Genomic DNA, 12,340 nt, shown 5'->3' on the forward strand with positions numbered 1-12,340 from the left:
CTCTCTCTCCCTCCTCTTTCCCTCTCTCTCTCCCTCCCCTCCTCTCTCTCTCCCTCCCCTCCTCTCTCTCCCTGTCTCTCTCCCTGCTCTCTCTCTCCCTCCTCTCTCTCTCGCTCTCTCTCTCTCTCTCCCTCACCTCCTCTCGCTCCCTCCCTCCTCACTCTCCCTGTCTCTCTCCCCTCTCTCTCTCTCTCCCTCTTCTCTCTCCCTCCCTCCTCACTCTCCCTGTCTCTCTCCCCTCTCTCTCTCTCTCCCTCTTCTCTCTCCCTCCTCTCCTCACTCTCCCTGTCTCTCTCCCTCCCCTCCTCACTCTCCCTGTCTCTCTCCCTCCACTCCTCACTCTCCCTGTCTCTCTCCCTCCTCTCCCCTCTCTCCCTTCACTCATCTACTCCCTTCACTCAGTAAGATATTGGAGGGTAATTGTGAGTAGACAAATATGGGAGTACATGGAAAAGAATGATCTTATTACAGCCAATCAGCATGCTTATCACAAAAACCATTGCACTACCACTGCATTGGTTGACATGACCGACCAGTGGCTCAATGCTATGGATAATGGCAGGTTTGTGGGTGTACTATTTTTAGATTTTACTGCAGCATTTGATTTAGTGGATCAGGAGATCATTTTGACAAAAATGAAATGCATTATGGTTATAAGGAAGTAGCATTGAATTGGGTACAGTCATATCTAACTGACAGGAAACAGTCCACCTGTATCAACGGGTAATTTTCTTCCCCTCATGCTTTAAACTGTGGAATTACCGCAGGGCAGTTGCCTTGGGCCACTTCTTAATTTAATATATACTAATGACTTTCCTTATGCCTTATCTGAAACTCAAGCTACTATATTTACAGATGATACAACAATTTATGCAGCAAGACAATCGGTTCAACAGGTACAGCTCTACAAGGAGATTTGGAGAATATCAGGGAGTGGGTTTGCCAGAACAAACTTGTTTTAAATACCAAGAAAGTTATGTTGGTCTGTTCCACTAAGAAAAGGCCAAAACAGCATGGGATACAATTAAGTATGGAGGGAGTACAAATTGAGGAAGTGTCAGAAACCAAACTACCGGGACCGCAGTTAGACAACTGAGGAAGTGTCAGAAACCAAACTACCGGGACCGCAGTTAGACAACTGAGGAAGCGTCAGAAACCAAACTACCGGGACCGCAGTTAGACAACTGAGGAAGCGTCAGAAACCAAACTACCGGGACCGCAGTTAGACAACTGAGGAAGTGTCAGAAACCAAACTACCGGGACCGCAGTTAGACAACTGAGGAAGCGTCAGAAACCAAACTACCGGGAGTGCAGCCAGACAACTGAGGAAGTGTCAGAAACCAAACTACCGGGAGTGCAGCCAGACAACTGAGGAAGCGTCAGAAACCAAACTACCGGGACCGCAGTTAGACAACTGAGGAAGTGTCAGAAACCAAACTACCGGGACCGCAGTTAGACAACTGAGGAAGCGTCAGAAACCAAACTACCGGGAGTGCAGTTAGACAACTGAGGAAGCGTCAGAAACCAAACTACCGGGAGTGCAGCCAGACAACTGAGGAAGTGTCAGAAACCAAACTACCGGGAGTGCAGCCAGACAACTGAGGAAGCGTCAGAAACCAAACTACCGGGAGTGCAGCTAGACAACTGAGGAAGTGTCAGAAACCAAACTACCGGGAGTGCAGCCAGACAACTGAGGAAGTGTCAGAAACCAAACTACCGGGACGCAGTTAGACAACTGAGGAAGCGTCAGAAACCAAACTACCGGGACCGCAGTTAGACAACTGAGGAAGCGTCAGAAACCAAACTACCGGGACCGCAGTTAGACAACTGAGGAAGCGTCAGAAACCAAACTACCGGGACCGCAGTTAGACAACTGAGGAAGCGTCAGAAACCAAACTACCGGGACCGCAGTTAGACAACTGAGGAAGCGTCAGAAACCAAACTACCGGGACCGCAGTTAGACAACTGAGGAAGCGTCAGAAACCAAACTACCGGGACCGCAGTTAGACAACTGAGGAAGCGTCAGAAACCAAACTACCGGGAGTGCAGCTAGACAACTGAGGAAGTGGCAGAAACCAAACTACTAGGAGTTCTCTCTCTCTTCCCTCCTCTCCCCGCTCTCTCTCTCTCCCCAAAAGAGACACCTGTTTGAACTCTCTCTCTCTCTCTCTCTCTCTCTGTCTCTCTCTCTCTCTCTCCGTCTCTCTCCCTGACTCTCTCCCTCCCCTCTCTCCCTCCCCTCTCTCCCTTCCCTCTCCCCCTCGCCTCTCTCTCCCTCCCCTCTCTCCCTCCCCTCTCTCTCCCTCCCCTCTCCACCCCTCTCCCTCTCCCTCTCCTCCTCTCCCTCCCCCTCCTCTCCCCCCTCTCTCCTCCCTCCCCAATAGTGACACCTGTTTGAACTATCTCTCTCTCTCTCTCCAAAGGGCGGTATGGAGAGAGGTCCTAGCAGCAGCCAGGTGTGGAACCCCTCCTCTGTTATCTGTATGGACAGAGCAGAGCCCCCTCTGCTGACCTGGTGGTCCACCTGCAGGTCTGGGATGGGGAGAGGAGGAAAACACCCATCCACTGGAGAGGAGTGGCACACCATACAGGACGCTTGGCTGTTTCAAGGTAACGATGATTTACACCTATTTGAATACATTCAGTACCATACAGGACGTTTGGCTGTTTCAAGGTAACGATGATTTACATTTTTGCTATAATAGGCATTTGTAAAACATAGACCTATTTGAATTACATTCAGTACCAGTCAAAAGATTGGACACACCTACTCATTCTTTTTTTTGTTGTTGCTATTTTCTACATTGTAGAATAATAGTGAAGACATCAACACGATTTAATAACACATATGGAATAATGCAGTCACCAAAAAAAGTGTTAAACAAATCTAAATATATTTTATATTTGAGATTCTTCAAAGTAACCACCCTTTGCCTTGATGACAGCTCTTGGCATTCTCTCAACCAACGTCATGAGGTAGTCACCTGGAATGCATTTCAATTTAACAGATGTGTCTTGTTAAAAGTTAATTTGGGGAATTTATTTCCTTCTTAGACAATCAGTTGTGTTGTGACAAGGTTGTTAACCTAGTAATATCATCAACCATGTGTAGTTAACTAGTGATTATGTGAAGATTGATTTTTTTTTATAAGATACGTTTAATGCTAGCTAGCAACTTACCCTGGCTCCTTGCTGCCCTCGTGTAACAGGTAGCCTGTTACTGCCACGCAGTCTCCTCGTGTAGTGCAATGTAATCGGCCATAATCGGCGTCCAAAAATGTTGATTACCGATTGTTATGAAAACTAGAAATTGGCCCTAATTAGTCGGTCGACCTCTAGTATACAGACAATAACCTTATTGGGTAAAAGACCAAGTCCATATTATGTCAAGAACAGCTCAAATAAGCAAAGAGAAACGACAGTTTATTTGTTATTTGTTATTTATTTCACCTTTATTTAACCAGGTAGGCCACTTGAGAACAAGTTCTCATTTACAACTGCGACCTGGCCAAGATAAAGCAAAGCAGAGCGTCAAAAACAACAACACAGAGTTACACATAAACAAACGTACAGTCAATAACACAAGTGACACAGTCCATCATTACTTTAAGACATGAAGGGCGGTCAATCCGGAAAATGTCAAGTTTCTTCACGTGCAGTTGTAAAAACCATCAAGAGCTATGACGAAACTGGCTCTCATGAGGACCGTCACAGGAAAGGAAGACCCAGTGTTACCTCTGCTGCAGAGGATAAGATCATTAAAGTTACCAGCCTCAGAAAACAACAATTAACTGCACCACATATTGCAGCCCAAATAAATGCTTCACAGAGTTCAAGTAACAGACACATCTCAACATCAACTGTTCAGAGGAGACCACGTGAATCCGGCCTTCATGGTCGAATTGCTGCAAAGAAACCACTACTGAAGGACACCAATAATAAGAAGAGACTTGCTTGGGCCAAGAAACACGAGCAATGGACATTAGATCAGTGGATATCTGTCCTTGGGTCTGAGTCCAAATTTGAGATTTTTGGTTCCAACCGCCGTGTCTTTGTCAGACCTGGAGTAGGTGAACGGATGATCTCTGCATGTGTGGTTCCCACCGTGAAGCATGGAGGAGGAGGTGTGGGGGTGCTTTGCAGGTGACACTGTGATTTATTTAGAATTCAAGGCACACTTAACCAGCATGGCTACCACAGCATTCTGCAGCGATAAACCATCCCATCTAGTTTGTGCTTAGTGGGAATATCATTTTGCTTTTCAACAGGACAACGAACCAACACATCCAGGCTGTGTAAGGGCTATTTGAACAAGAAAGAGAGTGATAGAGGGCTGCATCAGATGACCTGGTCTCCACAATCACCCGACCTCAACCCAATTGAGATGGTTTGGGATAAGTTGGACCGTAGAGTGAAGGAAAAGCAGCCAACAAGTGCTCAGAATATGTGGGAACTCCTTCAAGACTGTTGGAAAAGCATTCCAGGTGACTACACCATGAAGCTGGTTGAAAGAATGCCAAGAGTGTTCAAAGCTGTCATCAAGGCAAAGGATGGCTACTTTGAATAATCTAAAATATATATAGACTTGTTTAACACTTTTTTGGTTACTACATGATTCCATATGTGTTATTTCATAGTTTTGATGTGTGGAAGAACGTTAAAATAAAGTAAATCCCTTGAATGAGTAGGTGTGTCCAACATTTTGACTGGTGTACTGTATAACTAGAATTATAGTATCTTTCTAATGTTTGAATACATAGACTATGGTTGATTGCACTGGCCAAGTAACTATGAGTATAATGACTTGGTTTTACTATTGAGTCTCCCTCCTTCCTTTCCGATCTCTCCCTCTCTCCTCTCTTTCTTTCCTCCTTCGCACCCTCCCCCCTTCTCTCCACAGGTCGACGCCTGACTTACTGGCTACAGGCGTGTGACTGACAGCTCGACTGTCGGCGGCATGCTCTCGCGCTGTCCTGCTGTCAGTCACTCTGGAGATGGGTTCTGCGCCAAGGCAACCGGAGCAGCAACAGCGGAAAGGTAGATTTATACAGATTTCTTCGTTTATATAATGTCTGTTTTGGGCTGTTGTTTCTGGTTTACTTTTTTTGTCTATTTAATTGTAGGGACTATCTTTCTTTTTTAAATGTTTTTTTGTAAGCGAAGACAAGAGGCTACTTTTGCTTTTGGTTCGTCTCTACCTGGCTGTTTTTATTGAGCACATACTGTCATGTGGAACGTGTTTCTAGTCGCCGCTGTGTTGGACCCTGTAAAACCTTTCAAAGGTGCGCGTTGGGCCACGTCATTCTATTAATTTGCCATTCGGTTCACATTGCAAGAAAAGTATCGAATCTTCGATTCTGCTTATTGATCAGTGGTTTGTAATTGCTTGGTTATTTTTCTAGACATTCTATCTCGTATGTAATGTAACGGGTGTCATCAGTGTATTCATTGTGTAGTCAAATCGATCATTTCTAAAAGGACCTTATAGCCCTTTCCTGCACGAGGACAGAAATGATTTTTTTCAGGATTGAGATAATTTTTTTTGTCTTCTTTAATCTTTCCTGAATAAACCCAACAATTTAACCAATATTCTGTACCATTATCCATCCTGTGTTTATTAATTGAGTCAATTCAATAACTACATCATATTTGGTTTCTTATTAAAATTGGCAAATGTTTATTGGCAATGTTCTTAACATTCGCTCCACGGGACATTCCAATGTGCTCCTCTCTCCGGGTGTTGTGTGTCCTCTCTCCCGGTGTAGTGTGTATTTCCGAACGGACGAGGCGCTGTTAGACACACACTCGATACTTAGCGAACACCGACCGTCATTCTCTCTCTCTCTGCTTGGAGTGTATTTGGAGACCTCCATGGCCACGGGGAGTTGAGAGGGCAAGACGGAAAGGCTTGTTGTCTTTCACGTTTTAATACTACCCAAGTTGTCCTTATGCCGCGTTTCACACACTACTGTTCTCGCCACTATCCCCGATGCGGTGGAAAACGGGGTACGGGCTTTCAGATACGGTAGGTTGTATACTTTAAGCCGCTAAATACGGGATGTTTTGGTTTTATGTTTTTAGGTAGCTTGTTAGCCCTTTAGCCAAGCGGCGGGGGGGAGTGAAACGTGCCTTCGCTTTCTTCTTGTGTGTTTTGATCCGTGATCGAAGGGGCTGGTTGCGCTTTGATCGATCAAACGGCGTCGGGATGTTCGTATCCCGTCCGGGTTAGTTTAGTCATCTGGCTCATGTTGACTGTGTTAAAGTAGTGTGTTGCGGGCCACCTCAAGGGGCTGAGTGGAGGACAGGGAAGGCAGCAGGCCCGTCTTGTGTGGAGTTTGTTGCCACCGTCTTTCGGGGAGGCCGAGATGAATGAGGAAGCGAGAGGACTGGACTAACCGGCTGGCTACGGTACCGGAGGAAGCGAGAGGACTGGACTAACCGGCTGGCTACGGTACCGGAGGAAGCGACAGGACTGGACTAACCGGCTGGCTACGGTACCGGAGGAAGCGACAGGACTGGACTAACCGGCTGGCTACGGTACCGGAGGAAGCGAGAGGACTGGACTAACCGGCTGGCTACGGTACCGGAGGATCTAGCTATGTTTTTGTTAAACGGGCAGCTAACTAACGCGTACGTACCGGCGACGTTAATGTAACGAAGCTAACTAGCTATTAGCTAACGTTAGTTATCCACTGTTAAATCTTGTTTAACCATAACTTCTGTTTTGATGAGCTATTACGGTGCTACCTGACTAACAACTAACCGGTGGTTTATAATGACCGTATTTCCTAACCAGTCCGGTGTTGGTCCTTGCTGTCAGCCGTCATTGTGGAAGTTGAAAGCAGCATGGCTCTGCTAGCAGGTGCCAGGTACAACCTCTTTTTGATGAGTTAGCCAGTTATTTGCTTCAAAACATGTTCCCGGTGACGGGAGGTAAACCTTAATTCATTGTGTCTGTAGAGGGAAGACCAGCGGTTCGGTGTTTTATAGTGTAAACACATCGCAGCTTATCGTCCTGAATCACGTTATTAACACGACAGGACATTCCTCCCTTGTTCCTCTTCTCTTCTGTCCTCTTTCTCTCACTCAGATAATAAGTATTATTTCAGTTTCACCTCTCCCATCCTCTGTCTCTCTGCTCTTCTCCCTCTTTTCGCCCAGGGTCAATCTGTGATCAGTATGTTCACTCTGTAGTTCAGCTCTGACCCTCTCCTTCCTTCACTCTGTAGTTCAGCTCTGACCCTCTCCTTCCTTCACTCTGTAGTTCAGCTCTGACCCTCTCCTTCCTTCACTCTGTAGTTCAGCTCTGACCCTCTCAGGACCATCCCCCTATTCTCTCCTCTCGCTCTCTTCTGTCAGGTAGGACCACCCCCCTCTTCTCTCCTCTCGCTCTCTTCTGTCAGGTAGGACCATTCCTCTCTTCTCTCCTCTCTCTCTCTTCTGTCAGGTAGGACCATTCCTCTCTTCTCTCCTCTCTCTCTTTTCTGTCAGGTAGGACCATTCCCCTCTCCTCTCCTCTCTCTCTTTTCTGTCAGGTAGGACCATTCCCCTCTCCTCTCCTCTCTCTCTCTTCTGTCAGGTAGGACCATTCCCCTCTTCTCTCCTCTCTCTCTCTTCTGTCAGGTAGGACCATTCCTCTCTAACTCATCCCCCTCTCCTCTTCTGTCAGGTAGGACCATTCCCCTCTAACTCATCCCCCTCTCCTCTCTCTCCTCTCAGGTAGGACTGTTCCTCTCTAACTCATCCCCCTCTCCTCTCCTCTCTCTTCTGTCAGGTAGGACCATTCCTCTCTAACTCATCCCCCTCTCTAACTCATCACCCTCTCTAACTCATCCCCCTCTCCTCTTCTGTCAGGTAGGACCATTCCTCTCTAACTCCTCCCCCTCTCTAACTCCTCCCCCTCTCCTCTTCCACCACAGGAAGAACCTCTCATCTCCAGCTGTTCTAGAGGTGTGGGTGTGACCGGTGCTCGACCCAGTGGTCCCCGACCAGAGACATGAGTGTGGTCCGAGACCCACAGGGGGCGTACAGGGGGGTGGTAGGGGGCGACCATCTGGGGGGTCTAGGGGTGGGGATGGGGGTGGAGCCCCACAGCCACTTCACAGAGCACGCCCCTCGACCCCCTGTCCCTGGAGAAGAGGGGGACAACCGTGACCCCCACCACCTCCCCTCCAGCCATGGAGGCCGCCCCCCCACCCAGTCCACCTGCTACCCCCCCTCCAAAACAGACCCCTCCTTCCGTAGTAGCGAGTCCCCTTCCTCGGCCACCCCCAGGCGGCCGGACCTGGACCTAGGGTACGAGCCTGAGGGCAGCGCCTCCCCCACGCCTCCCTACCTGAAGTGGGCGGAGTCGCTCCACTCTCTCCTGGATGACCAAGAGGGCATCCAGCTGTTCAGGGGCTTCCTGAGACAGGAGGGTTGTGGGGACCAGCTGGACTTCTGGTTCGCCTGCTCTGGATTCAGGAAGAGCAGCCAGGAGAAGAGGCCCAAGCTGGCCAAGGCCATTTACAGGTAGGGATGACTTTTCTCTCTCTCATCTCTCTAGTCTCTCTTTCTTTCTCTCTATCACTCTCTCTTCTCCCTCTTCTCTCTCCTCTATCACACTGTATTCTCTCTATCACTCTCTATTCTCTCTCTTCTCTCTCTTTCTCTCTTTCACTCTCTAGTCTCTCTATTCTCTCTCTCTCTCATCTCTATTCTCTCTCTCGTTCACTCTCATCTCTCTATTCTCTCATCTCTCTATTCTCTCTCTCATCTGTCTATACTCTCTCTCATCTGTCTATACTCTCTCTCATCTCTGTATTCTCTCTCTCATCTCTGTATTCTCTCTCTCATCTCTGTATTCTCTCTCTCATCTCTGTATTCTCTCTCTCATCTCTGTATTCTCTCTCATCTCTGTATTCTGTCTCTTTCCAGGAAGTATATCCAGGATAGTAACGGCATCGTGTCGAGGCAGATTAAACCAGCTACTAAGAGCTTCATCAGAGACTGTGTGGTTCGACTGCATCTGGACCCGGCCATGTTCCAACAGGTAGCAATGCATCAACCAATCATTATGGGATGTTCCAACAGGTAGCAATACATCAACCAATCATTATGTGGTGTTGGAACAGGAAGCAGTGCATCAACCAATCAGTACGTGATGTTGGCACAGGAAGTGGTTGTTTTATTAATAACCTTTCACTGACCAGGCAGATGGTTGAGAGCACGTTGTTAATATCCTTTCACTGACCAGGCAGATGGTTGAGAGCACGTTGTTAATATCCTTTCGCTGACCAGGCAGATGGTTGAGAACACGTTGTTAATATCCTTTCGCTGACCAGGCAGATGGTTGAGAGCACGTTGTTAATATCCTTTCGCTGACCAGGCAGATGGTTGAGAACACGTTGTTAATATCCTTTCGCTGACCAGGCAGATGGTTGAGAACACGTTGTTAACCTTTCTGATCTCCCCATCCCGGATCCGGGATCGTGAATACAGACTCAAGCTCATTACCATAACGCAACGTTAACTATTCATGAAAATCGCAAATGAAATGAAATAAATATGCTAGCTCTCAAGCTTAGCCTTTTGTTAACAACACTGTCATCTCAGATTTTCAAAATATGCTTCTCAACCATTGCAAAACAAGCATTTGTGTAACAGTATTGTAGGCTAACGTAGCATTTAGCATTAGCATTCAGCTGGCAACATTTACACAAAAAAACAGAAAAGCATTCAAATAAAATAATTTACCTTTGAAGAACTTCAGATGTTTTCAATGAGGAGACTCTCAGATAGCAAATGTTCAGTTTTTCCTGAAAGATTATTTGTTTAGGACAAATCGCTCCGTTTTCTGCGTCACGTTTAGCTATGAAAAAACCCCTGTATCCAGGATTGTGTAAATCTATCAGCAAGCTCATTAGCATAACACAACGTTAACTATTTATGAAAATCGCAAATGAAATAAATATGCCATCTCTCAAGCTTAGCCTTTTGTAAACAACACTGTCATCTCAGATTTTCAAAATATGCTTCTCAACCATAGGAAAACAATCATTTGTGTAAAAGTAGCTAGCTAGCGTTAGCATTTCGCGTTAGCATTTAGCGTTAGCATTAGCGTTAGCATCCAGCACGCAACATTAACAAAAACATAAAAGCCTTCAAATAAAATCATTTACCTTTGAAGAACTTCTGATGTTTTCAATGAGGATACTCTCAGTTAGATAGCAGATGCTCAGTTTTTCCAAAAAGATTCCTTGTGTATTAGAAATAGCTCCGTTTTATACATCACATTTGGCTACCAAAAAAAATCCGAAAATTCAGTCCTCAAAACGCGAACTTTTTTCCAAATTAACTCCATAATATCGACTGAAAACATGGCAAACGTTGTTTAGAATCAATCATCAAGGTGTTTTTCACATATCTCTTCATTGATACATCGTTCTTGGACACATGCTTTCTCCCCTGAATCAAATGGTAAAGTAGAAGCAGCTGGCAATTGCGCACCGAATTCGACGCAGGACACCAGGCGGACACTTGGAAAATGTAGTCTCTTATGGTCAATCTTCCAATGATATGCCTACAAATACGTCACAATGCTGCTAAGACCTTGGGCGAACGACAGAAAGTGTAGGCTCATTCGTTGCGCAATCACAGCCATATAAGGAGAGAATGGAAAACAGAGCTTCAGAAATTCTGCTAATTCCTGGGTGATGCATCATCTTGGTTTCGCCTGTAGAATGAGTTCTGGGGCACTTACAGACAAAATCTTTGCAGATTCTGAAACTTCAGAGTGTTTTCTTTCCAAAACTGTCAAGAATATGCATAGTCGAGCATCTTTTCGTGACAAAATATCGCGCTTAAAACGGGAACGTTTTTTATCCAAAAATGAAATAGCGCCCCTAGAGCTCTAACAGGTTAATATCCTTTCGCTGACCAGGCAGATGGTTGAGAACACGTTGTTAATATCCTTTCGCTGACCAGGCAGATGGTTGAGAACACGTTGTTAATATCCTTTCGCTGACCAGGCAGATGGTTGAGAACACGTTGTTAATATCCTTTCGCTGACCAGGCAGATGGTTGAGAACACGTTGTTAATATCCTTTCGCTGACCAGGCAGATGGTTGAGAACACGTTGTTAATATCCTTTCGCTGACCAGGCAGATGGTTGAGAACACGTTGTTAATATCCTTTCGCTGACCAGGCAGATGGTTGAGAACACGTTGTTAATATCCTTTCGCTGACCAGGCAGATGGTTGAGAACACGTTGTTAATATCCTTTCGCTGACCAGGCAGATGGTTGAGAACACGTTGTTAATATCCTTTCGCTGACCAGGCAGATGGTTGAGAACACGTTGTTAATATCCTTTCGCTGACCAGGCAGATGGTTGAGAGCACGTTGTTAATATCCTTTCGCTGACCAGGCAGATGGTTGAGAGCACGTTGTTAATATCCTTTCGCTGACCAGGCAGATGGTTGAGAGCACGTTGTTAATATCCTTTCACTGACCAGGCAGATGGTTGAGAACACGTTGTTAATATCCTTTCACTGACCAGGCAGATGGTTGAGAACACGTTGTTAATATCCTTTCACTGAACAGGCAGATGGTTGAGAACACGTTGTTAATATCCTTTCACTGAACAGGCAGATGGTTGAGAACACGTTGTTAATATCCTTTCACTGACCAGGCAGATGGTTGAGAACACGTTGTTAATATCCTTTCACTGACCAGGCAGATGGTTGAGAACACGTTGTTAATATCCTTTCACTGACCAGGCAGATGGTTGAGAACACGTTGTTAATATCCTTTCACTGACCAGGCAGATGGTTGAGAACACGTTGTTAATATCCTTTCACTGACCAGGCAGATGGTTGAGAACACGTTGTTAATATCCTTTCACTGACCAGGCAGATGGTTGAGAACACGTTGTTAATATCCTTTCACTGACCAGGCAGATGGTTGAGAGCACGTTGTTAATATCCTTTCACTGACCAGGCAGATGGTTGAGAACACGTTGTTAATATCCTTTCACTGACCAGGCAGATGGTTGAGAACACGTTGTTAATATCCTCCTCTCGGGAGACACAGGAATCAGGACACATATACATTCATTGACATTTTATTGAGAACATATTTTCATGACCAGTTGTGGACAAGGGCTGGTTGTGTTGGTAGCTTGTACATAACCAACAACTGTGTGTTGCTGCTGGTAGAGAACCCAGCTTCCCTCTCTCTGTTGCTGCTGGTGTGGAACCCAGCTTCCCTCTCTGTGTTGCTGCTGGTAGAGAACCCAGCTTCCCTCTCTGTGTTGCTGCTGGTAGTGAACCCAGCTTCCCTCTCTGTGTTGCTGCTGGTAGA

At 46.1% G+C, this 12,340-nt stretch overlaps 1 protein-coding gene across 1 annotated transcript in view; it reads left to right on the forward strand.

Moving 5' to 3' along the window:
- The first annotated feature begins 5,820 nt into the window (after positions 1-5,820).
- The window catches only part of LOC110485340 (axin-1), a 38,460-nt gene continuing 31,940 nt past the window's right edge, over positions 5,821-12,340 (forward strand). The window contains exons 1-3 of the mRNA XM_036939863.1: positions 5,821-6,025; positions 7,920-8,511; positions 8,917-9,031. Coding sequence (XP_036795758.1) covers positions 7,997-8,511; positions 8,917-9,031 — 630 coding nt within the window. The 5' untranslated portion in view covers positions 5,821-6,025; positions 7,920-7,996. The remainder of the gene's footprint in view (positions 6,026-7,919; positions 8,512-8,916; positions 9,032-12,340) is intronic.

The sequence above is a fragment of the Oncorhynchus mykiss genome, chromosome 13, assembly GCF_013265735.2.
Source record: "Oncorhynchus mykiss isolate Arlee chromosome 13, USDA_OmykA_1.1, whole genome shotgun sequence".
NCBI lineage: Eukaryota > Metazoa > Chordata > Actinopteri > Salmoniformes > Salmonidae > Oncorhynchus > Oncorhynchus mykiss.